This window comes from Megalobrama amblycephala, unplaced genomic scaffold, assembly GCF_018812025.1.
Source record: "Megalobrama amblycephala isolate DHTTF-2021 unplaced genomic scaffold, ASM1881202v1 scaffold265, whole genome shotgun sequence".
Classification (NCBI taxonomy): Eukaryota; Metazoa; Chordata; class Actinopteri; order Cypriniformes; family Xenocyprididae; genus Megalobrama; species Megalobrama amblycephala.
This window is the reverse complement of record NW_025953341.1, coordinates 785,560-812,960: the sequence shown is the minus strand read 5'-3', so window position 1 is coordinate 812,960 and position 27,401 is coordinate 785,560. Positions and strand designations below refer to the sequence as shown.

The window sequence follows — 27,401 nt, the reverse complement described above, 5'->3', positions numbered from 1 at the left end:
AATTTATTTGAATCTCTTTTTGTTGTAGCATGACATTTGTGCATGACATCCATAGTCATTTGTCTTTCTCTGTGTCTCCAGCATACATTGAGGATCTGGCCCGGAGTGTGGAGCAGAGCAGGCGTCTTATTATCGTCTTGACCCCCGAGTTTGTGGCCCGTCGTGGGTGGAGCATTTTCCAGTTTGAGCCGCGGCTGCACAGCATGTTGGTGACGGGTGAAATCAAGGTGATTATGATTGAATGCTCGGACCTCCGCAACGTCATCAACTACCAGGAAGTAGAAGACCTCAAACACACCATCCGAGTGCTGTCGCTCATTAAGTGGCACGGCCCCAAAAGCAACCAGCTGAAATCCAAGTTCTGGAAGCAGGTCCGGTACGAGATGCCAGCTAAGAAAAAAGAGATCGTGTCCCGCCGGCAAGTCATGGACTCGGGCGAGCAAGGGCTCTTTAGCGACCTGCAGGCCGTACCTACGGTTGCCATGACTGCGACCTCGGCATCACTAGCACCGGCTCATGTTGAAATACCAGACTATAATGAGCCCAGCCACCTGGAAATGCGCCATTTCTGCCGCAACTATGAATACGAGCTGCCCACCACTGCTATAGCTACGCTCAGCGGCCGTCACATGTACTGCAATTTGCCCATGCCACTGCTGAATGGACGTCTGACACAAAATAACATCGAGAAACCCAAGAAAGATATTCACTTGAACAGCCCATTTGTACAGCTGTCTGGACAAGAACTTTCCAGTGATATCTGGTAGAGCACCTCGCAGCAATCGCCCAGCGGGCCCGAGACATAGCTTTGTCTATATCATTTTTTCGTCCCTTTTATCTGCATGATTTCATCTAGTTAAGATTAAAGAGAAAAAAAAAAGCAAAAGAAACAGAATGGTTTATCTTGCTTTCTTCCAACCTTTAGTGTTTCCATACTTTGTTCAGACAGATGAAGAGCTACTGATATTGTTTTCCTACTTGAATTTTAAGGTTATTATACCATGTACAGTTATTCCATGAAACACTGCATCTGCATCTGCATCTTCAAGTGAACCAAAATTAAAGGTTTTATTTGACTTTATCACTTTGGTTGTTATAGCACAATAATGTAAAGACACATCAGCTCATAGCTTTAAAGAATATTACATTCTATTTATGCAAATAAATACTATTCAAATCTAATAAGCACATTAATATTGTTTGTAGCTAGTAAGGAGGAGGTATTTACATGTTTGATACAGCTTTGTTTTTCCTTGATCAGAATTCTGTTTTGATTGTTTTTCATACATTATAGATAGATAGATACATCTTGTTTATATAGTGTATCTGTACTATAAATTAAGCATTTCAGTGCTGTTAATGATCTAACAGTTTTTATTTTTAAATTTTATTAACATTGATTGATGTTCATTATCAATTTATTGAATTTATATGCAATTTTGCCCTCTTACATGTTTAAAGACATTGATGATAACTAAAATCAGTTATTTCATTTTGTATACTCACGACTTGTATGCCATTTTACTTTTCAGATACATGTGGAATAGTACAAATATCCGAGCTGTTATTTAACAAATATTCACAAACCTAGCAGCTTGTCTGATTCACATGTTTTTAGTTTTGAAGTAGCTTAAATTATTTGTAATATACCTTGCAAAAATAATTGTTATCAGACCACCAAAATAAATAAATATGAGTAATAAAATCTGAGAGATTACTTTTTAATTGCAGGACAAACTGAAGAAATGTTTGGGGGTTTTTATGTTGTAAAACTGACAAAGGTGATAGAATGTTTCAAATGTGCATTTTTGATTAAAAGTTTTTAATAAAACTTATGCCAGTTTTAAAAAGCAAAAGCAAACTCTAATATATAGAGATGGGAAGCTTTGTTTTGTTTTAAGCAGAGGAAGGAGCAGCTTTTCACTTTCTACTCCTGTTCCGCGTTTCCTGTGTTTGTCCTGAGGAATGACAAATCCTACTAAAGTAAAGGACTAGCATATGAATATTAATTAGATCATATTGACGTTTCTTTGTAACTTTCCGGGAGCGTCTAGGAACATGAGCTAATTAATATTTAGCAGCTAAGTTGGACTGATATATTGGTTAATACGCCTGTTGTGAACGCCCACTTACCAATATTAGCAAGTCAGTTCCAACTGCTGGGCGAGAGTTCCGTTATGTTATTAATTATTCATGAGCCAAGCCTTCGCTATAGTAGGATTAAACACGCCGAAGATGGGCAGACATACTGTTCCTTAAACCATGATCAGTTAAGAAACTGATATTGATAGACGAGCTCAAAAAATGGCGAGAGACTTCACTACAACAAGTCTGAGCAACATTGACCTCGCCTCTTTACGGGTAAGTACAAGTGCTACTGTGTTTATTTTCTTAATCCTGTAGTTTTGCATCTTTTCAACAGCAGCGATTGGTCGAGGCTTTGTAAAAAGTTTCTCTCAACGCTTGTGTTAGTAACGATAACTTCTGTTAAATGTACTTCAAATGCAATTTCAAGTTTGGCCCTTAAGTGGCCCTTAAACTCAGCTGACGTTTAACTGTTACACCTTGGGAAATATTCGTGTACTTTTTCTTCACTTGTCATTGTCAATCGTATATGATCTGGGAATTGTCACAGAGGGTTAAGTAGAGCGAAAACATGGACCGTGTCTCAAATCACGGCGAGCTGCCAACCTAGATATCACTGTGGACATCATTGCTTTATTCAAATCGAGTAAGCTACATCATTGTCTCAAACCTAATGAGATGCCTTGTGAATATGATCAGTCAATCCTTGTCATTTTTCATTTCAGGATCCTGCAGGGATATTCGAGCTCATCGAGGTGGTCGGCAATGGGACATATGGACAGGTTTACAAGGTTTGTTCTGGTGTCTCTTTTTATTGCTTTGATTGTTTTTTATTTTTGAAAGTTCAAACTCGCATATTTTGTAAGTGAAACATGATAGTAATGTGCAAGAGAATGCAGCATTGCAGTTGTTGTGGATCAGCCTTTTGTTCTTAAAGCTCTCTGACCACGAGTAGCACTAGTAACATAAATAGTTTTGTGGGAAATTTTTCTAATGAAACCTGCAAGTGTGGTTTTGGTCTTTGACACACTCTCTGGGTGGAGCTCACTTCCTCACAAAGGCCACAACATGCTTCACATAAATATCACATCTTTAAAGAAGTGTGTTCTAAGCCCAAACATCCTGTGCAGTGGGATGTGTAACACAGACATATGTGTTTGATTCAGCTCAGGGTGGATCTGTTACAGTTGCACAAGTCACTTGACAGCAATAGTCCCACTGTGGATCATCTTGAGCAACAGAAACTAACAGAACGCTTTTTTTCTCTTCTTTCTGCCATTCTTCAAAAAGACTGCAGTAAAAGCAGCACAACATGTAGGGTGTTCTCTTCTGATGGGAAGTACACAGATTAGTATTTCTATTTCAGGGTTCGATATTGAAATTGTGTGATACTGCATCAAGTACCATATACCACACATGACTTTTTCCACATTGCTACTAGTGTTGGTCAGTGATCTCTGATACATAGATTAAACCCATCTAAAAAGTTATTTCTCAAAACATTTGCAATTATTTTGTTAAAGGTCCCATTCTTCGTGATCCCATGTTTCCAACTTTAGTTAGTGTGTAATGTTGTTGTTAGAGTATAAATAAAATCTGTAAAATTTTAAAGCTCAAAGTTCAATGCCAAGCGAGATATTTTATTTAACAGAAATAGCCTACAACGAACGGCCTGTTTGGACTACATCCCTCTACTTCCTTCTTTAATGACGTCACTAAAACTGACGTTGACTAACCTCCGCCCACAGGAATACACAAAAAAAGGGGGCGTGGTCTTGTTGCGCTCCCACGGAGAAGAGCAAGAGTTGCGTTTGTAAAGTGTTTGTCGCCATGTCGTCGAAACGCTGTTATTTTCATCCCGCAGTCCAATCACCTTTGTTTGGCCTTTCCAGGGACGCTGTACTTAGAAATCAGTGGTTACAATTTATGTTTAACTCGGTTCCCGAAAATTATAATCCACATGTTAAACTATGTGCAGCACATTTTACTGAGGACAGCTTCCTGAATCTCAGTCAGTTTAATGCCGGATTCGCACAAAGATTATTTTTGAAAGATGGAGCAGTTCCCTCTTTGTCTGGAGAAGGCGTTGTTTGTGGACCACAACCGGTAAGTGCATTTTATTATTTACGTTGGTGCGTTTAACAGTTTCTGTAACTTATCACACAAAGGGCAACGCTGTTTAGCTTTGTTAACTAGATGGCAATTAAAACTTATCCGACCAAAACTTTTAAAAAGTGTAGTAATTCAACCGGACACCATCGATTGTTGGTGTTTGTTATGATCAGTTTAAATTATTTGTTGATTATATCTGTTGTTTACTGTTTAACCACATGCTGGTTTAGCTGCAGCCACGCGAATCATTGTTCTATGTTTAGGCCTATGTAACGTTACCTACTGTAAATAAACAGCTTACCATTGTGACACATCCTGTAAAAGACATGTTTGCACAGGTTCTACTCGATCCTCTTCATCTATGTTCTCCGGGTCTGATTCCGGCTCAAATTGATAAGGTAAAATTAAAGACATGTTTACGATAACACTGAGCGCATGCATCTCCCCGTTATGGTAAGAGGCGTGACCTTTCCGGGCAAGGAGCGCTAAGCTGCTGTCGAATCACAACACAGGAACCGCTGGCACAATCAGAACTCGTTACGTATTTCTGAAGGAGGGACTTCATAGAACAAGGAAGTCATCAGCCCGTTTTTATGACAGTGGAAACAGCGGTATACAGATAAGTAAATTATGTGAAAAATACTGTGTTTTTTTACACGCGAAACATGAACACATGTTATATTGCACACTATAAACACAATCAAAGCTTCAAAAAACCACGAAGAACGGGACCTTTAAAGGTACACAGTGTAGTTTTGGACCTGTTAAAAAAACAAAACTGCAGTCTAAAAATACTGGGTTAAAAACAATCCAATTTGGGTTATTTGGCAACCCAGCGCTGGGTAAATATTGGACAGAACATATGCTGGGTTATTTTTTTTTTTACCAATCTTGCTGGGTTTTATACATTAACCCATTTGCTGGATTGTTTTTTAATCAGTACTGGTTCAGTCAATTTGATATTGGTTTTTAATTTAAAATAAATAAAAATGCACTCTAAAATCTTTATACATATAGGACAGGAACAGTTCATATACAATATTTTTTTATTCAATGGCAAGTCAGTCTTTCACAATCATAAATTTCTCCAAAACTAGTGCACTAGATCAACAGCGCTCCTATTATAGTCAGTGGAGCGCACGCCAACCTTGTTACATTTGACAGCGATGTTGCACGTGTTTCAGCCCTGGTCTCTTCGTTGAACAATTAAAATGACCAAGCAGCTGAGATACAGAAAAATTACCCAGCACCTAGGTAAAAATATTAAAAATAACCCAATAAAATTACCCATCAGGCTGAACCCAGCATTTGGGTAAAAAATAAATAAATAAATAAATAAAATAACCCAGCATTTTCAGAGTGACCCAGCACATGGGTAAAAATAATAAAAATAACCCAATAAAATTACCCAGCAAGCTGAACCCAGCATTTGGGTTAAAAAACAACCCAGCATTTTTTTAGAGTGTGCATGCATTCTGTGGAAGAACATTGTTTTGGTTGTGCTTAGGCTCTGCACTACTCTGAGAGCTACATATGGCAATTTATTTGTTCAATAAAATACCCCACTCACCCGTTGAGTAATAAAAATACCATCTCCAAGTCGCTTTTACAACATTTAAAGGTGCTCTAAGTGAACCTGGGTGGATGTAACTTCCTGTTGACGTTCAAAATGTTGTCAAACAAAACAGAGGCTAGCTAGACCCTCCCTCCTCCTCCTCCTACCCCTCCCCTCCGTGCTTCCTGAAACAGTCATGAATGCGCATTTAAAATCATTCTTGTCGGTTATTGGCTGGAGCTTGTTTATTATGGTTCGTGGTCCAGGCTGCACCAGTTTGTTTTTATTGCCGTTTTTGGAGCTTGTGGCGACTACAGAGACCGCGTTTTTTTACAGTGTGTTCAGGGGACAGGCAGCTAGCGGATAGTGAGGAGATGTTTGCTGTGTGTGACAAAAAATGTTTTGGCCTAAAAACGCGTGACATCACTTAGAGCACCTTTAAGTCCCTCAGGTCTCACCATCTCCGAAAAGCCAAGCCAATGTTGATTGTGGTTTTATTAAGAGCTCTGTCAGGCTCTTCTCTGTTCGGTGTTTGTTTAAAACGGGGAATTTCCTGGAAGTTCGAAATTTAGCGTGTTCCATGTCAATTTTTCTCGTTCGTTGTGACAGCTAACCTATGCCACTCCCACACAAGACATGCCTCAATGTAGATAGAGCAACGTTTCTCTATTTACGAATAGGACAAGACACGGATGGGTAAGTGACATATGTATACAATTTACCATAAAAACCATCCTGACAGGTCTAAAATAAACGTTTATAATAGGCTTACCATAATGAATCAAAAACACGTTTTGGAAGAAGGATTGAGGATGTATTGACTCATTATTTAAACGTAGTTCATTTTGAATGGGAAAAAAAGTTAAATGTAAAGGTACACTATGTAATTTGTTATGTTGTCAAATAATTTTCAGCCTAGGAAAATCACATCCCAAATCCAGGAACCTGCTTTAGCAGCATTCTAAATATGAAATTCCACAGCTAGTTCTGTTTAGAGCTTTCTTACACACAAACTTGTTTCATCATGTATTTTCACTTAAGAACACACATCCAATCACTTTACTTCCTAGAATAGTGTGCTTTCACTGTTACTACATACAAGTTGACATGAAACCGTAATTGCAACAGACTTTTCTTCCCATTGTCTTGAGTCTTTCGGTGACATTGAATAGGCCATTCACGTGATGTGTATATATATATATATATATATATATATATATATATATATATATATATATATATATATATATATATATATATATATATATAATTAAAGGGATAGTTCACCCAAAAATGAAAATTTGATGTTTATCTGCTTACCCCCAGGGCATCCAAGATGTTTGTGGCTTGATGATTTTTAACTGCAACCGTTGCCGTCTGTCAGCCGTATAATGCGTGTCTATGTTAACACAATTTATAAGAGTCAATAAACATGCACAAACAAATCCAAATTAAACCCTGTGGCTTGTGACGACACATTGATGTCCTAAGACACGGAACGATCGGTTTGTGCGAGAAACCGAACAGTATTTATATCATTTTTTACCTCCAATACACCATGTCCAACTGCGTTCTGCACTCGTTTAGTGAGGTCTGATCGCGCTCTGACAACGACAGTGATGTCTCGTGCATATACTTCAATGAGTGCTAGACATCACTTCGGCTGTCAGAGCGCGATCAGACTTCACTAAACTGTTGTTTTTACAGTTGATTTACTGCATGGCTTAAGATTCAAATGTACATGAAATGTTTGAAATGTACATTTATTTATTCAACACTTTTCGAAGCTTATTCATTGACTGTCAATTTTGTCATTTTTTTTCTCTTGCTGAATGCCTTGTAGAATAAAAACGTGAATAAAAGCTCTGTATGCCCTGCTCCACTCGCATTCGTTTCTATTGACAGGGACGCATTCCTCAGCAGTAGAGGTATCCCAAAAACATTATCCCAAAAACATTATGGTAACAATGTGTTTTAGAACAACGTGGAAACACACAAATCTCTCTGCATTAATCAAAAAAGAAAAAAAAAGAGAGAAAAAAACAAGCCTGTATTTGTTCAGGATTTGAACCCATGTCACTGGCATTTTTGGTCAATGCTCTACCACTCGACTATGAATCCTTTCTGTTAAATGCCCAAAAATTCCCTTTTCCAGCAGTAGCCTAACCAGCGTGTCCGCGCATGCGAGAGAGAGAGAGCATGTTCAATCGTCTCACTTTGTAATTGTAAAAACAATCAGCTGTTAAAACCTGTTAAAAATACATCAGTGAAATATTAAATGCAGTTTCAAATGTTTTATTTTTTAAATAATTTGGCCACAATATTGACAACGTAAATAAATCCACCTGTTAGAAAACTAGGCTATCACTGTTCCACCTAAAAATGCTCCCTTTCTGTCATTTTATTTATTTTATGGCATAATGCTCACCTTGTGTAATAATCTAAAATACTGGCTAGTATACTGGCTGCTAAATACTGGCTGCCATCACCGTAGCCTAATATTTCACTGTGACTAGTGTTGTCACGATACTGGAATTTCTAACTTTGATAGGATACCTTAAAAAGTATCGATATTCAATACCATTTTCGATACCATGCGGAAAAAACACTGCATATACTGTCATATAGATATTTTTAATATTATTTCTTTTTTTGTCCATCCATTGAATGTCTAGGCAATCAAAAAACTTCTTCTGAAGAGATCACTTTATATGATAAAGCTTTTAACCTTTTTTAACCCTCTGGAGTCTGAGGCTGATTTGGGGCTTGGAGAAGTTTTGACATGCAATAATATGTGAGGAACATGTATGTACATGTTTGTATTTTTGAAGGAATAATGTTTATGCGTGGTTATTGAAAAAACAAAAAACTTAAGTCACTGAAATAAGGCCAAAAAAAGTATATTAAATCTGTGTTCACAAGACTTTTGGGTATTGGAGGTTGTAGGCTAGAGTTTTTGCTTCAGAATTATGTAAAAAATTATGCTGCCTACTCCTTCATATAAAACAATATATTGATTTAGTATTTGTAAGACACTTTTTGTCAAGAAACACAGTATGTGTGGAGGCGTGAATCTGCATGAATAATGGGCCATTTACACCTGAGAAGACAAAAGAATCACATACTAATGACCTTAAATGACTTGCATATTAATGAGGCCTTTCAGTCAGGTAGGCTGTGAAAAAAAACCCTCTGTAATAATGTCTCAGCTCATCATAAACAGCAATACTGTGAAATATTATTACAATTTAAAATAATGGTATTCTATTATATTCTTTAAAATAAAATGTATTTCTGTGATGCAAAGTGTCTGAACAATTATGTTACCTCTATGGCATTTCATATAGGCTTTTAGCTTAAAAGCATGCACATTTGGAGAAATATTGATGGATTCTTATATATTTATGTCAATTTTCTATACTGAGAAGTAATATTTATTGTCATCACTATGAGTGCTGGATACTGTGTTTTCAATTCATACTTGCAGCCGGAGGGCGCTCTCTGTACACCTTTAGGCCACAAATTCATATAAAGAAGAAAAGGAACTAGGAACTAACAGCATGTCTTCTAGAGATCGCTAACCATTGCTTTAACATCGAAATAAACACTTTTCAAGACAATAAATACACGATTGAGACGATGAATGCATGTATTGCCTCTGAATTTGCGTCTGAATAGCACTGGCTCCATGGGCGTGGCCGCATTAGCGGATAATGAGCTGAATCACAGACTTCTGACATGGCTCCTCTTTTCATACAGATTACATAAACACAGAATGTTTGTTTTCGATTTGACTTGCACGATTTAAAACCTGACATTTCAATGTTTCTTTAGACATAAGTGTCATTTTTTTTGTCATTAGTATTCATAAGTTACAGTTCATTTTCTGAGAACTATCAGATTGGACTTCGTTCAGAGGGAGAGGAGAGATCACGCATCATGTTAGTTTTCTTTATTTTACAAAAAGCACAACATTGTGTTTTTACTCTGAGTGTACACAAATAAAAGAAGACATTCTATAGTTTCAATTGATATATTACTTATGTCTCTATGACAAGAAATGACGGAGTATTTTAAGTCTGTTTTGCTGCAATGTGAAAAAAATCCTGCAAAACGCGCCGGCGCGTTTTCAGACCTCAGGGAGTTAATATAAAAACTTTGATCAATTACCATTACAATTATCTCAAAAATATTTGCCAACTCAATTTATTTGTTTTTACAGTGGGATAATTTTGTTGCAATAGCTTACACACAGCACATGGAAGCTTGATTTCAAATGGTAAATTGAATTTAAAAAAAGTAAACAGTGATAAGAACAAATAAACAAATTACTAACAATAACACAAATAAATGCAGATTTAAATATTAAATAAAGATACAAATGATATAGACTTGCTTTATTTTTCCAGGTAAGTCTAACCGTATTCAGGTAAGAAACTGAATAAAGAAACAAAGTAATCAAATTTAAAGTTAATTGGTCAAGAGCAGTAAGTGATTTTCTCTTTATCTTTTGTTGTTTTGCATTAACAACATAGAGAGCGGCACGTTTATTAGGCTGCTGTCCCTTTATGACATGGTGCATGCATGGATCCACAATACTGTTACTGTCACACATTCTTCCTGAACTGTTATAGACTCTGTTTACATTAATACTCACCAACACTGGCATTGTGACATTATTTTTGAGTTTATTTGGCTATTAATATGCCATGGAAAAATAGTGCATCTTGGCACTTTATGTCAGAGGTGTCTTTAATATGTGTGCGCGCTTTGGATGTGAGCAGGAAATCTGTAGAAATGAGTAGAATTATGCAGGAATGAGTAGAATTATGCGCAATCCTGCACCGAAATTCAGACCTGGTTTAACCAACACTATTTGACCAGAGTGAATGAGACGACTGAATGAGAGGAGGCGGATGTGTGTCAACTCGCTGTCAGAGAGGAGAGCAAGAACGCACAGCTGGTATCGGTGTATCGATACTGCAGAAATTAGTATTGGAATCGTTTTAGATTACGCATGAAAATATTGATATTTTTGACAACACTAACTGTAACAGTAGTCAAATAGCTGTAACATTAAGCACTTATATGATAGGATAAATAATTAGCCAAGATTAAATGTTATAACACTGTTACTATTGTTGTTGTTATTATTATTATTATTATTACCAGTAATTTATTTAGTTATTTTATCTTCATTTATCTTCATTTACACAGACAGTGGTGTTGTTTCAAAACCATGTTGCTAACTAAACAACATTTAGTTTTATTCTAATATCAATTTACAGTCCGTTTTTTTTTTTTTTTTTTTTTTAGAAGAATTTTGATTATTATTAGAGTTAAATTCTCCCTCCTTCTAGCAACCTGCTAGAAAAAAAATCTAAATCTGGCCATGTTCATTAACCATCTCCTGGTTTTAGGATAACAATGCAGTGTTTTTATCCCATACTTATCACAGTTTTAGACACTGGTAAAACATAAGTCAGAAACAATGTATTGTTTTTAATAAAGACTTTAAGATCCTTTTCTCCACAGTTCCTCCCGAGCTCTAATGTGGATCGGTTTTCACAGCTTTTCAACACGGTTTTAAAGAAATTACTGGAGAACTGCTTTTCTCAAGTATAATCCAGTTGTCACCCTTTTTAGACAGCACTTCCTGTTTATGTCCCAGTTCACTGGCATCCTGGAGAACACGAGGAAATCCCCTCAGACAGGAATATCAACTGAAATCTGCTAACATGTTCAGCTCAAAACTCAGTTGAAACTATAATTCATTTTGTTTCACACTCCTAATGTGCAAAACATGGGAGGGTTATGCACCAAAGTTTAATACTTGATGTTCAGTTTGGTTTGCTAGCAACAGCCTGACCATTACTACTAATATGGTCAGATTACTGTCCTGTTTCCAGTATTTTCTTTTAGTTCCTCATTTAAACATGGTGTTCGGGAGGATGATGTCATCGAGGTAGTTTCCTGTCCCTGATTTACGCTGGAGTATGTGTCTGAGCCATGACACAGCAGCCCTCAAAGTGCTCGAATGCTGATTTCCAAACCGTGACTGTTACTTTGAATTACATCATGCTTGGTGTTCAGTTGTCCCTGTGCAGACCGACCCATTTACACTGAACCGCATTACATCATGAAGAACAGGGAGTCGCTCAGTATAGTCTGATCAGCAGTGTCTTAAAGCATAGTTTAGCTCCAACTTGCCTCAACACACCTGCCTAGAAGTTTATGCTTAGTAAGACCTTGATTAGCTGGTGTAGTGTGTTTAATTGGGGTTGGAGCTAAACTCTGCAGAACAGTGGCCCTTACAGGGCTCACTCTGAGCTGTCACTCTGCGCTGTGTATTGTAATCCACAAAAGTGTGAGGTGCAGGATTAATGGGATATGAGAAACTTTAATGAACACAGGAAATCAACAAGCAAGTACACATTTACGTTCACATGTTTATCATTAAGTTCCCTTGTTAATCCTGTGTATATATTCTCCCTGTTCTGTTCAATCCTTTGTCAGTTCTTGTCGTGTGCTAAGTGGTGTTAGTGGATTGATTTCCTTGCGTATCTACTCCTTGTTTATTAAAAGTATTGCCTGGGATTCCTCTGCATCATGCATCTCCTTAACACCTGTATATCCGTGACAAGATCACTTATACTGGACAATTTTTGCACTTTGTTTCATATCAAAAATAACAAAGCAAAAGCTTATTCTGATTTACTGGATGAGACAACAAAAAGTTTTGTTCATTCATCAACTGAAAACATAGACTAAAAGAATGATTAATGAGATTTAAGAATGAATGTTGGTTAATCAAAATGAGAATGAATTAAAATCAAGAAATCAATATTTTCAACTTGGCCCTATTTCGAAATGTGATTTTAAATCAGATACATTTAAACATGTATTTGTGATTCCTCTTATTATCATTGTTGTGTGACAGATTGATTGATCATCATCATTTTGCACGTTTAAGTACACCAGCCAGACAGCTATTATTTAATGTCCCACCGCTCCTGACCTTTAGGAATTGGAATTACTAGGCTGTCTGACCAGTGTAAAAGTTGACTAGGAGGTAAAAATAAATAAGTAAATAAATAAATTATTTATATATATATATATATATATATATATATATATAATTTTTTTTTTTTTTTTTTTTTTTTTTTTTACATTTTTCTTGTATTTATTGCTGTTTGATTGTCATTCTGTTATTGACATAATAGACAGCAGCAGATGCCATATTTTGTTCCATCTGTGTGAATATCTACATTCTACATAGAGCTGAACATAGAGCTGAATGATTGAGACACAACTGTGCTAGTGTTTCTTAGTAAAATGGGAGGGTGTCAGCTGTTGCTGAAACCATATTTTGCAAGAATGATGGAGAAACTGCTAATTTTCAGTTACTAGGTACTTCCCAGTACATTTTTAAGCAAAGTGACTTTGACCTGTCCCAACTTCTTTCAAAAAAGTCTTACAACTATCTCATATTTGTTTTATAATTTATTAAAATAAGCTGAATTCATTGTGGTAATAATAATCATCTAATTTTACTTTCTTTTTTATTTAAAACAATATGTAACAGTACCCCACATTATGTGTGGTACTCCTATTGCAAAAATGTGACATTTCTTGGAATTGTAACACATAGGATGTGACTTAATTTGCACCCTTTCTACAGCATGCGGGAAGTGCAGTCTAGTCATCTTTATTTATATAGCGCTTATTTATATGCAGTGCAGATTTTTTTCAACGTAACTTTACAGTGATAAACAGGAAAATAAAGGCTTAGATATACTTTAAACGAAATTCTTTTTCGTTCTTTGTTTAGGGGTAAAACGAAGTTCAAAATGCGTGACCAACGATATACTGTAATCGAACATCTGACACCAGCCACACTGCTGAGAGCAGCGTTTAGATGAATATGTAAATATGTGCCGTGCACTTTCTTTTCAGTAACAAAATAAATACAACAAAAGTGAGAAAACAGCAAGCATTCTTAAGCAGGATATAACCATGATCCGCACATCACTTTCGTGCGCTCTCGCAGAATGTCCTGAGCGACTCCGTTCAAGGCCAGCAAGTTGGAGGGCCAGAGTGAAAGTGATCTTTTCGGCACAGAACCCCATTTTCTAGTGGGGATGGGCAAAACGGTTCGAAAATGGACACAACGGAACCGTGGTAAAGGGGTATCTGAGCATGTGACTACCTGTCTGAGTTTTGTCAACACTTGACAGCCGGAGGCGGCACGAAATTTGACGGAGGCGGCCACCTCGTAATTCTCTATGCAGGAAAAACCCTGTAGAATCATTCTTCTGAGGCCTCCGCTCACCTGAGTTCCAGCTAGACAGTGACATCAAGTGTTCGGCCCTCTGTGAGGCCACCTTGGTAAACTGTTTTTGATTGGACCCATCTCGGGCCCTATTTTTATTTGGCTCAGAGATGCTGACCTTGAGTCAGGCAGGATTGAGCATGTTCTTTCAGCTCCCCTGGGGTCCTCAGGGGTTGAACCAGATCTCCCTAGTATAGCGACAAGATGAAGGAACTCATTTTACTTTGCCTGTATTCCCTTAAAGGTAATGCCTGTCGGGGACTGGCATTACCAGACCTTGAGCTGGTAAGGGTAAGGGTTCTTCTTTGCATAGAGCATGGGCCTAGGTTGTGGCGTTAAGGAATAGTGTCACTGCCAGCCCCATGTTTGACCTGAGTGAGGGATTGGTCTCTGGCATCTAAGTCCATTGAACCTTTTTTTTTTTTTGCTTATCTTAGCCATTTAGGCAGTTATTCCCTCAGCATTGCAGAGTGGGTACTCATTCCCCAATGTGTCTTTGGAAGCAGTGCAAGTTCCCATTCGAAAGGGAATGTCTCAGGTTACGAATGTAACCATAAATTGTAAATGTGTTCAGCATTCTGCAACAAATATTTTTCGGACTATTTTAAAATGTGAAGTGAGCAGGATATTAAAATTTTACATATGGCTTCGGCAGGCATGTATTATCATACTAAGTGGGGTAGCCAGTCTCAGAGCCCTCCTCAGCTCTACAGCACCCCACAATTTTCCAATGTAAATCTGTGGTGAAAAATGGAACGGCAGCGCGCTGTAATTGTGAGACATTGGGGCAGATTTCAGGCTGTCCCGCTTATTTTCACGTTAGCTAGCGTAAACCTCGCTCCAGTCCAGACCAAAAAGATATCAATCCGCTTCAGCTATGTGTGTATTAGTCTGCATCTGGTCAGTAACTAGTTGGCATGTGGACTAGCGTAAAAAATTAATAAAAAGTAGCTATAAATCCTTTAGTTTAAACGTGCTTGTGTGAATAGCTTTAAGATTTATAGTAGCCTACTGTTGTGTTTGTTTAATGTTTGGAAAGAACATTCCTCACTGGAATTCCTCCACAACTTTTATTTTTATTTTTTTTTTATTAAACTTTCAAAACATTTCAACAACAAGTTCTTGACACATTTCACACATTTTGTAAGTATAAATTGAAACACAACAATAATTTAAATAAAAAAAGAAACAAAACAAATGAACTTAAAATTAATGGGCATCACAAACATTAAATTCATTAGCAAAGATACAGTTCTTTGGGCTTTTCAAATTAAATAAACTTTAACTACTAAATAAACTTTAAAGGCTGTTTCAAAATTGGGTTTTGAGTTACTCCATTTAGTTTGATGAATATAAAATTTTCCTAATAATAAAAACAAATCGATAATAGGCCTAGTCGTATTCATTTGAATGAAATATGTTTCCCTCATTTGAGTGGGACTTTTTTTGGGCTGTTCTCGGGATTGTGTAACAAATGAAACACTGACAACTTGTAATATTTTAAAACAACGTGTCTTGTGTGTTAATCAACATTAGAGCGCCACCCTCAGGCCGAATAATGCAACGTCTGCCAAAAGTGTTCTGCATGTATTCAGCGATTTAGAATATAAAGCATGCAAAAATGTTTAAGCTATCATAAACTAGTGCTGAGACCCAGAATCTGCCCTACTTTAATTTATGGTTAAGAACTGCTATGGGAAACTATATTATGCTTGATAAAGATTGTATCTAGGCCTATTGATGAAATATGTCTATATGATGAAATTCGTTAAAAATTTTTATTCAAAGTCTTCATTCATTAATTTCAAACAATATTTTTTACATAGTTAATTCATTTAAATTAATATTTTTAATAGAGTAATTTATAACATTTAGACATTTATAAATCGACTCCTTTATAAATCGGGCCCCTCCCCCTTTCATACGTTCTGCGATCCATGTGTTGACGTGTACTACAGGTGCCCTCTTATACTCATGGTCACACACGTAGCCACGTCACAGGCTGTCGCCGGCCAATGAAATTGTTGAGTTTGAATCAGGTGCTTCAGAGTCACGCCGGAGGCATTCCCCAATGTGTCTTCGGACACAGTGTCTTGTTCCCCTTCACAGGGAACCATGGTTACATGCGTAACCTGAAATGTTTTCTCCCAACTGTTTACATTCACTTAAGATATAATCGACTGTTTATGTAAACCTTGTGTGTATTTGACAGTTTAAGCACAATGAGATGCGAAAGATAACAGTTCAGTAATCACATGCTGTTTGACAGGCTTTTAGTGTGCACACACTTCAAGTGTATGTGCTCAGAAAAGTACATGTCAGAACTGTGTGAGAATAAAATGTTTAACTGGCAAGGCTTTAAAGGTGCTAAAGAGGATCTTTTCGTCGACTGAGAAACCAAAGACCGTTACTGAGTTTTTGAAATGAGCGCATGCGTAAGAACAACCCCCCTCCTTCACAGCTCATTTCAAGGGAACGCCTCCCAAAACTCGTGCACGAGTATTGGAACACGAGTGTTTACCACCGGCATTCGCTGTGTTGTGTTAGTGGATTCATTATGTCGGACTCACCGCAGGTAACTCATAACCCCGGCATGTTTCCATCCAGACCACGAGACGGAGCGGTAGCACCATTTTACTGTTTCTAGTTGAAGTGAGCAGCTTGTCAAAACAGCGGTGTGGATCACACCACAAGCACTAAGGATCGTTTATGGTAATGATATTTCAGCGCTATATCCTCTAGTAGTTTTATCTAAAGCCAAACGCGCTTCATTCAAGCCCTTTCAGCTCAATGCTCATTCTCTCTTTCTTCAAAAATTGTGACATCACACACTTCTATACCTTCATCATACATACAATACTATATGGTTAACTTCAGAAGAAATTTCAGATTTTCAGACCATTGGTGGCAGGTGACAACTGGACAACGGTGTAGGCCTGCAGCTGTTTATGTGATCAGTGTGTCACTGCTTGATTTATTATTAGTAGTAGTAGTATTTCTTGTAAAAAAATATCAGTCTTTGTCACTTTATCATTAAATGCTATACTTGACACCATACTAATGTAATGTTGACTGTCTTTATGTGAATGTGGAACTTGAAAACAGAAAAGGAACTGTGCCATTTTAAGGTCTGTGTATTTGAGCATGACATATGAAACATTAGCCAATAGCCATAATTAGATGCCATATTTCAGCTCACTGAGGCATCCTGGACCTCTTTGGGTTCATGTATCATTTCTTCTATAATTGCCCAAAGAATGTTTGTTTTTCCCCACAGTAAGTACACCGATATTAGGTGTTCCTCTGTGAAAATATATCTGTTTTGCCTGTTTTCATTTTTCTGGATTCGCTGTTTTATGATTTTATAAAAAATTTTCATCAAAAATGTATGGGTTGTAGTGAAGATTTTACCTGTGTATATATGGTATGACAATAGTTTGGTCAAATGAACCGATGAAATGCTGGTGAAGTGGCTCACAGAGCAGCTCTGCAGATGAAGTTTATGTGTTCATGTCGTCGTCATGTAGTGAGATGCAGATGAGCACCACGTGTGCTTGAGTTTCTGTAGTAGAACAAACTGAGATGTGCACAACATGCAGACTTAAGATTTCAACCAGCAGTCTTTAATATTCACACACACACTAGTCCATATCGGCATTTGATTACGTGTACAGCTCTACTTTTTCTCTATTCATCCAAATTTTACCAAATTCTGTGAAATTTACATTATACAGTAAATTCCTTGGATTCCAGGATCAGGCTAACAGCACAGTATTGTTGAGCAACTCAGATACTTAACCAATATACAGTTTTAAGAAAAAGTATGTGAACCACTTGCAGAAAATGTGAAAAAATGTAACAAATTAAGAGAGATCATACAAAATGCATGTTATTTTTTGTTTAGTACTGTCCTGGGTAAGATATTTTACATAAAAGATGTTTACATTAGGGGTGTAACAATACATCGATATAGATCGATACATCAATCTAATGTCTAACGATCCGATGCATCGATGCAATGCGTAAAAAATCGATACCTGTGGGCTATTTATAGAGGCACCTTTGTTTTAACACTCTCCACATTTTCACACAATATCAGTCTATGCATTATCGCCAACACGTGCATTCTCGTTTAAACTAACTTTCAGAACTTGTGAAAGACACTCGGGACAGTAGATGGAACTGTCACTGGCTGATCGGGCCAGTGCTGAATCTTTAAGAAAGTTTATAATTTGCTTGTGTTTAAAGCCTTGCAAATAGCAGTGCGCACACATCTCAAACAGTGTCCGTTAGATCACAACACTGGAGAATAGAGTGCTATGAATCGTTCTTCACACACACAGTAACTGAAATTAAAACTGTTAAAAGAATATGGTCAATAAACTGCCGCATAAGAGCGTCGCGCACTGTTACTCTGCGTTGCTTCAAGCACATCATTCTGCACACGGGATTGGAGCCTTTATAATAAATTTGCACAATGAAAGAATATTAATAGCCTGTCTTGTTTTGTCCTACCTATAATATGTTGTTGCCTCATTAAAAACCTGCGCTATACTTTTAAAAGAAATGTCTTTTAATTATGTGTATGTGTGTATGTATTCCTTGTTTATCAGTTTTTTGACATTACACATTTTAGCACAGAACTAAAATACTTTCTTGACTGTTGTCATGTCATAAGCTGTCATTAGATTACTGTGTGAATTTTTTATTTGTGGATCACCCAATCAGGGTTCAGGATGTGAAATTTTGAAATAAATGTTTGTTATATATTTTGGTTGCAGTTGTGAGTTAATAAACATTTAACTGGTTGTGTAAAATAGGGTCAAAATATCGAAATATTAATCGAATTGTATCGTAATCGTATCGCAGAACTTTTTGAGGCATCGGAAAATATCGAATCGCTGGCTATGAGAATCTATATTGTATCGAATCGTGATGAACTGTCCGATTTACACCCCTAGTTTACATATAGTCCAGAAGAAGAAAAAAAAAAAAAAAAGCTGAATTTATTGAAATGGCCCCATTCAAAAGTATGTGAACCATTGGTTCTTAATACTGTGTGTGGTTACCTGGATGATCTATGACTGTTTTTTTTTTTTTTTGGTTTTGTGATGGTTGTTCATGAGTCCCTTGTTTGTTCTGAGCAGTTAAACTGAGCTCTGTTCTTCAGAAAAATCCTCCAGGTCCTGCAGATTCTTCAGTTTTTAAGCATTTTTTTTTTTGAATATTTGAACCCTTTCCAGCAGTGACTGTATGATTTTCAGATCCATTTTATCACACTGAGGACAACTGAGGTACTCAAACACAACTATTAAAAAAGATTCAAACATTCACTGATGCTCCAGAAGGAAACACAATGCATTAAGAGTTGGGGGGTGAAAACTTTTGGATTTGAATATCAAGGTAAATTGTACTTATTTTTTCTTCCGGGAAACATGCAAGTATCTTTTGTTGCTTTCAGAGGGCAGTACTAAATGAAAAGCAATGATATTTCAATAAAAAAAGAACAATTTGGACATCTTCATCCTGTTCAAAAGTCCCCCACATTTTCACAGATTCTGCAAGTGGTTCACATACTTTTTCTTACAACTGTAATAAATAAGAGAATAATCAGAATATTTAGCTGCTACAAGTTCATCTGACATTTATAGGGCTTTATTACAGCTGAGCTGTAAATGTTCTAGCAATAAAAGAATTGACTGCTCTTCCTTATTTATTTATATATATATATATATATATATATATATATATATATATATATATATATATATATATATATATATATATATATATATATATATATATATATATATATATATATATATATATATATATATAATATAGAACCCCATTAGCTTCCACGAATGGTCGCTAATCTTCCTGGGGTCCATTTTACAAAATCAAAACATATTATATACAATCACATCACACTTTTTACAATATGTTAGCAAAAGAATAAATACAATTCAATTTGAGTCATTACACTTAATTTTCATTACAGATCATACATTTTTTCACCATCTTTTTAAAATAATATCTGTTGCTTATTTGTCTTATACACATTGACAGTTGATTCCAAGCTACCGAGGATCTAAATAGTACAGTTCTCCTCATACAATTTGACTGTGCAAAAGGAACAACTAAATCACCAGAGCTGACCTGCCGAGTAATATGTTGGTGGCAATACCCACTGTACACCAATTTATCCACAAAAAATCTGGGATTGTTTTTATAGATGGCATTATGCATGTAGCACAGAAGACTTATCTTTAATTTATCCTGTACCTTCAGCCATATTAATATAGTGTGCATCTCATTCACACTGGTCCTGTACGAACAGCCAAGAGCTACCCTGGCAGCTCTATTCTGTGCAAGTTGAAGGTTTTTCAAGTGCTCCTGTGTAGCACTGGACCAAATAACTGAGCAGTACTCCAGGTGTGACAAGACCAGAGACTGGACAACTGTTCTCATGACTGAGGGTGGACAAAACGGCACACACTTCCTAGACAAAGCAATGCCTCTGCCCATCCTGGAAACAATATGATTTATTTGATCAGTCCATGATCAAATAAAACACCTGATTTGTCACTGTATACACTATGGAGCTACTCATTCATTTTGAGACACTTCAGAGATGAAGCACACAAGTGCAGACATTATAAACATTCACATGTTCACGTCCTTCAGAAGGGCCACATGGTCGTGTGTTGTTTCTCATTGTTGTCCTTGTGTTTGACAGGGTCGGCATGTGAAAACAGGACAGCTGGCAGCAATCAAGGTCATGGATGTGACTGAGGTATGAGCTTCTTCACCTTTCTTATGTATAAATGTAAGAATTTGACATTAAAGATGACACATTTATTAAGGTATGCCCTGGAAATCAATGGCATATATCACAAATATGCTGATTTAAGTAAGAGCTGATCGAACACTGATGAGAATATTGATTCAGAATAATTTTTTTCTCAGACATACATAGACTTAATGTCGAGCTCTGCTGAAACATTTTTTATTTTTTTTGTTTGATATTTCTGATATCTAACATTGATAACACAAGCTTTTATGCTTGGGGTTGCCAGATGACAAGAGTTCTAACCCCTCAAATAGAGCTTTGCTCCTAAATGGATATTTTGCCAAATTTTGCTGCATTTAGACCTTCAAAGATTAAACAGGTGAACACGTCAAAACGAATGCAGCATTGCGACCATAAAGCATCATCATTCACCCGTTCATAAAGACAAAAATACCAGCTAAAAAGTATTCCCAACATGTTGTACCTTTTATTTAAAGTAGCCTACTTTGACCTGTTGCTTTCACAAACACCCAAAAGAGCCGGGAATGTAACGTTTGGGGAGCTGGGGGAAGCACAAAGGGGTGTTTTGTATTGCTTTATTTTTGTAATTCCACTGGGTGCTACTAGTGTTGCAGAAACTATATACTTCACCTTTAATATTACAAATTTCACTGATTTAGGTTTTGAGAGAACCATATACATATTTTGTTTTATTTTTTCCAGTTTTCATAATCGAGAATATTAATGTAATAAATATTTTCTGGAGGTCAAATAAACCATGCCTCTGAGTTGATGTGAGTTGACTCTAGATTGACAGTTGTGATTAATAATCACATTTATAATTTTTGAGCAAAATAATTGTTTATTTGTTTGCCCATTATCATGAATCCCTAAATGAAATACACTTGGTAAGGAGAAAACAGCTAATCATACACTAAAAGACCAAAGGTTTGGTGTACTTGACAACTTCTGACATGTCAGAGTGGTGTGCTGTTTATGGAACACATATATTTTATTTTTTTTTAATGCACAGGCCTCTTTCAAACAACAGTGATGTACAGTGATTTACAAAATGTAATATAAGTCTAAGGTGTCCCCTGAATGTGTCTGTGAAGTTTCAGCTCAAAATACCCCATAGATTTTTTTAAATTATTTTTTTTAAACTGCCTATTTTGAGGCATAATTAGAAATGCGCCGATTCATGCTGCGGCCCCTTTAAATTCTCGTGCTCTCCGCCCACGGAGCTCGTGCTTGCCTTGAACAGCAAAAACAAAGTTCACACAGCTAATATAACCCTCAAAATGGATCTTTACAAAGTGTTCGTCATGCATGCTGCATGCATACATCGGATTATGTGAGTATTGTATTTATTTGGATGTTTACATTTGATTCTAAATGATTTTGAGGCTATGCTCCGTGGCTAACGGCTAATGCTACACTGTTGGAGAGATTTATAAAGAATGAAGTTGTTTATGAATTATACAGACTGCAAGTGTTTAAAAATGAAAATAGTGACATCTCTTGTCTCCGTGAATACAGTAAGAAACAATGGTAACTTTAACCACATTTAACAATACATTAGCAACATGCTAAAGAAACATTTAGAAAGACAATTTACAAATATCACTAAAAATATCATGATATCATGTATCATGTCAGTTATTATTGCTCCATCTGCCATTTTTCGCTATTGTCCTTGCTTGCTTACCTAGTCTGATGATTCAGCTGTGCACAGATCCAGACGTCCTTCCTTTGTGTAATGCCTTGAACATGGGCTGGCATATGCAAATATTGGGGGCGTACATATTAATGATCCCGACTGTTACGTAACAGTTTGTTATGTTGAGATTTGCCTGTTCTTCGGAGGTCTTTTAAACAAATGAGATTTATATAAGGAGGAAACAATGGTGTTTGAGACTCACTGTATGTCATTTCCATGTACTGAACTCTTGTTATTCAACTATGCCAAGGTTAATTCAATTTTTAACTCTAGGGTACCTTGAATGAATGAATGAATGAATTAATTAATTAATTATTCATGATATCACAACCAGACAGTCTGCCTGGCCACTACACAAGCAATGTGATAGCCAAACTCATTACACAAGGCAACAAGCCTGTTTGATTCTTTGCGCAGAATTTAATTTTTGTAACTTGACCGTGGATTCAGTGCATGAATATACAGATTTTAGTCAATACAAGTGTTTTTTTTAGTCAATATGAGTCAGTTATAACGGTTTCAGGGAAAGACTCAGAACTCCCCATCACAGAAGTGCTGTTTCCTGGTTCTCTTTCCGTCTTGCATTATCTGCCATGGGAGATAACGGAGCAATGTAGTGCTCATTTGAACCCCAGACTCCAGATTTCCTTTCCCTTGACCATCACTTCCATACACACCTCTCCTGTCTTTCCTCTTAGGACTGTGAAATCAGCCTTTACATATAAATGCTTATGTTTTGGAGTCCCTTCTTTATAAAGGGAGTCTCAATATATTGTTCTTCCTTAAGTCAGTAATGACATTTTCTATATTCTCTTGTTTTAACAGGCATTGTTATTCCTACTGTCATTTTCATTATTTAAGTTGACTCATGGTGAAATAGATCAAATAAAATTTTACAAATGTATTTTGTCTTCCGCAGGATGAGGAAGATGAAATCAAACTGGAGATTAACATGTTGAAAACGCATTCCCATCACAGGAACATAGCCACGTATTACGGTGCTTTTGTTAAGAAAAGTCCTGCAGGTCAGGATGACCAGCTTTGGGTGAGTATCTACTGAACCCAAATAAACAATCAACCTGATTTCCTCTAGAGGCTCTTAACTGCATGTGTATAGTGTCTCACATTACTAGAAGAGCCATAGTTTATGCGTATGAGGTTACAGAGACACCTTCCAAAAGGGTCCCAAACAAAATCAGGCTTTAACGACTGCTGTGTCCAGTTACTGTATGTGTTGTTATTATAAGGTTTCTAGTCATCCACAAAGGGGCAGTTCACCCAAAAATGTCATCATTTATTCACACTCATGTAGTTCCAAACATTTATGACTTTTTTTTTTTCTTTGAAACACAAAAGACTGTATTTTGAAAAACAGAATTAGCATATTTTGGTCAACCATATTGTCTAAAGCAGAACTCACACCTGAAGAGATTTTTCTGACATTTGCACCTAGAACCCAGTGATGGAGAAATCTAGCTTTGTTTGTTTTCTTCTGCTGTTTTTTCCTCACACGACAGAATGGCAACAGCAACCATGGGTGGGAGCTGCGCTTTTCTTGCTCTCTGGACACGTTTTACACTGATGGTTACTTTTGTGCTGTGCTTATCTGTTGTGGATCCCAACCTGCAATAGCTGTTCTGAGATCTTTTCATGGACATTGCTGTAGGCTTTGATTGTTTAAAGTTGTAGCAAAAAATGTAAAGTGTATTATCGCACAGGCACAGCTCTATATGTGTGTATCCACATACAAACAGTATACTCACATAAGGTGATATATACTATGTAGCAAATCTCAACTGCTTGTAAACTATCGCATTGAAGATAAGGCATGAATATATTCATATATAATATCGCGATTTTCTGTGAATCTATACAAATACATTTGACTTGGCAAACTTAAAATTTAAAAGTAAATGCTCAGTACTTCTCCATATTTAGCAGTGTAAATTTACAACAGTAAGTATTGACTATGACAAGTCTGTGTGGCTGCTAACCTCCCACTGCTCTGCTGTTACGATACCTTTTAAAAGGGTCCCTCAAAAAGTTATTTTAAAAGTTCATTAACTGCATTGGGAAAGGGCCTATTGCATTCTTTCCCTCAGCAGACCATATCTTCAGGGCCTTCAAGGCCACTGTGTGAGGGTGTGTGGGGTGTGTTGACGTTTAACTGAAGGACCTTACTATCCTGATTAAGCTACTGAGATAAATAACAATGTAGATAGCCAGTCTAGACATCTATGCTGTCACTTTTTTGTTAGAAGTGAGATGTTAAATGTGCTTTCTGCTTTCTTTGTGTGTCTTGGCCTTCAGCTGGTGATGGAGTACTGCGGCGCAGGGTCAGTCACAGACCTGCTGAAAAAGACCAAAGGGAACTGCCTGAAGGAGGACTGGATTGCTTACATCTGTAGAGAGGTTCTGAGAGTGAGTAATCACATCTAAAGACTATTGATTGGCCATTGAAAAAAAAAAACTAAAACAATGTTAAGGCGTTTAGGTGGAGGGAAATCCTTAAGAGGAGGCAGACTCAGCTACAAGAACCTCTCCTGTGGCATTACAGTGAGCGTAGTATATATGCTATAGTAAATATGATCTAGTTATCTAGTTTGTGTAAAATAAATTATATGTTCATTGAATAAATGAAACAATTACAACTTTCAGTATGTTTGCAAGGACAAATTGAAACTGTAAGGATCATAATTAGTTTGTACTTTTTAAATTAGCTAGAGAGATCAGTCCACCTGGCTGATATATGCCTTTTTTCTTAAGTCTTCTTAACTGACAGTGCTAAGTGTAAGCTCACTATTTTCATGTAGTCTGAATTACATAACACGAATGCAGTATTTTATGACAAAATGCAGTTATCCTTTAATGTGTATTGTACCAGAAAGATAAAAAACAGTTGCATTTCATCATTGGATGAAGTCTATACTTCAGTTAGTGCACAAAAGTTTATGTGGATAACAGAAAACATACATAAAATCCCCCCAGCATATTATAATTGCATTTCATCCACAAACTTTTTTGAAGGAGACATGCATTTTGTTGCCGAAAGGGCTTGATTGGATTATGAAATGCATTCTGTCCACAAAGCATTTTTGTACAATCCATTTCATCCTTCAGCATATTATAAAATGCATTATCAAGTAGAAAATTGTGAAATTTCATCTGGTCTAGAGAAAATAAAGCTGGTTCTTTTATTGATTTTATAAACATAATCTTAAAGGGCACCTATTATGCAAAATTCATTTTTACATGTTGTTTGAACATAAATGTCAGCAGTGCATGTACACAACTACCCTATAATGTATAATAAAAATCTACCCACTCCTCTTTTTTTAATCCCCATGAATCATAAGCATTGTCTCAGAACAAGTCTCGTTTGCAGATTCTAGCTTTTGTGATGTCACAAATGATTAGGCTCTGCCCACAACTGCCCAATTAGCATAGACCCCTCCCTGAATGAGCTGTACACAGTCTGCCATGTTTATGTCCTCACCAGTATTTTTCAGGAACATTTGTGTAAAAAATGTATTCTTATTAAAGCTACTAAGTTATTCAATCAAGAGCAGTGAGTGATTTCTGTTTTTCTTTTGTTGTCTGATTCATATTAACAGCATATATAGCAATAGGTACTGAATATTACGCTGCTTTCACTTTAATTCACAGATTTCTTAACCGACTGTGTTTATGTGAACTTTGTGTGTTTTTGACATAACCTTTTGTGTATTTGACAGTTTAAGTGCAATAACACGTGAAAGAGAACTTGGTTTAATACTCACGGAACATTAAGTCTGACATCCAGCTTTCTGTGCGTGTGCTTCGGATGTGTACACTCAGAAAACCATATATCAGAAATATAGCAGATATTAAACTTTCATGAAGATAAAGACCCTCAATGTCACATGAGCATGATCGCGATAGGGATAATAATCAAAACCAAACAGATTTTTTGCCACAGTATCCAAGGCACGAGCTGTAGGCTCCACCCTCTTCCGGAAAGCGGGATGGGGAGCAGCAGCTCATTTGCATTTAAAGATACATGTACAAAAACAGCATGTTTTTCCTTCCGCTCAAAAATGCTGCTCATTTACAGCATCATGGTATAATAAATTACCTGTGGGATATTTTGAGCTGAAACTTCACAGACACATTCTGGGGAGACCTGAGACTTATTTTATATCTTGTCACAGGGGGCATAATAGGTCCCCTTCAATAAATGACATTACTTGCATACATGCTCTATTCACAGTCAACTATAAGAAAGTGAATCTTATAATTGTATTTAAATAACATTTCTATTAACTCTTCTGTAATTTGTAAAGTCATTTGTTCATTTGTAAAGTCATTTCCATCAAAATTACAAAAAAGTGTTTTTTAAATTAATTAATTAATTAAATTAATTAATTAATAGTTTTTAAAGAAAGGATGGAGCAAGGTGAAATAATTTTTTATGCTGATCAACATGATGCCACAAATGATGTCGACTGAGCTTAATCCGAAATATTCCTTTAATTCCATAAGTGAAAGTGTCCAATAACAGGTAGCTCATGAAATAATGTAGTATTTGGCTGGACACATGTCTGCCCCATCAGGTGACTCACTCTATGTTAAATTAATCATCTAATGCTATGTCTGGGATCTTCGTCTCATTTGACACAGTATTATTAATTTCTTTGTGTAAAACATTTCTTTTTTTTTAAATGAAGCAAAACTGCAAGTGCGCCTAAGATATGTGGTAAGCTAGCATGTCTATCACACCACTTTACAAATTGTCTTGGATTATCATGCAAGCTATTGAAACTAA

General features: G+C 36.5%; 2 protein-coding genes across 3 annotated transcripts in view; both read left to right on the top strand.

Moving 5' to 3' along the window:
* Positions 1 to 1,705, top strand: part of il1rapl2 (interleukin 1 receptor accessory protein-like 2) — a 44,888-nt gene extending 43,183 nt beyond the window's left edge. Inside the window, exon 6 of the mRNA XM_048179657.1 lies at positions 82 to 1,705. Coding sequence (XP_048035614.1) covers positions 82 to 767 — 686 coding nt within the window. The 3' untranslated portion in view covers positions 768 to 1,705. The remainder of the gene's footprint in view (positions 1 to 81) is intronic.
* A 460-nt stretch (positions 1,706 to 2,165) lies between these two features.
* Positions 2,166 to 27,401, top strand: part of si:zfos-2326c3.2 (misshapen-like kinase 1) — a 75,970-nt gene continuing 50,734 nt past the window's right edge. For both annotated transcript variants that reach the window (XM_048179644.1, XM_048179643.1), the window contains exons 1-5: positions 2,166 to 2,361; positions 2,811 to 2,876; positions 20,824 to 20,880; positions 23,517 to 23,642; positions 24,908 to 25,018. In XM_048179644.1, coding sequence (XP_048035601.1) covers positions 2,305 to 2,361; positions 2,811 to 2,876; positions 20,824 to 20,880; positions 23,517 to 23,642; positions 24,908 to 25,018 — 417 coding nt within the window. In that variant the 5' untranslated portion in view covers positions 2,166 to 2,304. The remainder of the gene's footprint in view (positions 2,362 to 2,810; positions 2,877 to 20,823; positions 20,881 to 23,516; positions 23,643 to 24,907; positions 25,019 to 27,401) is intronic.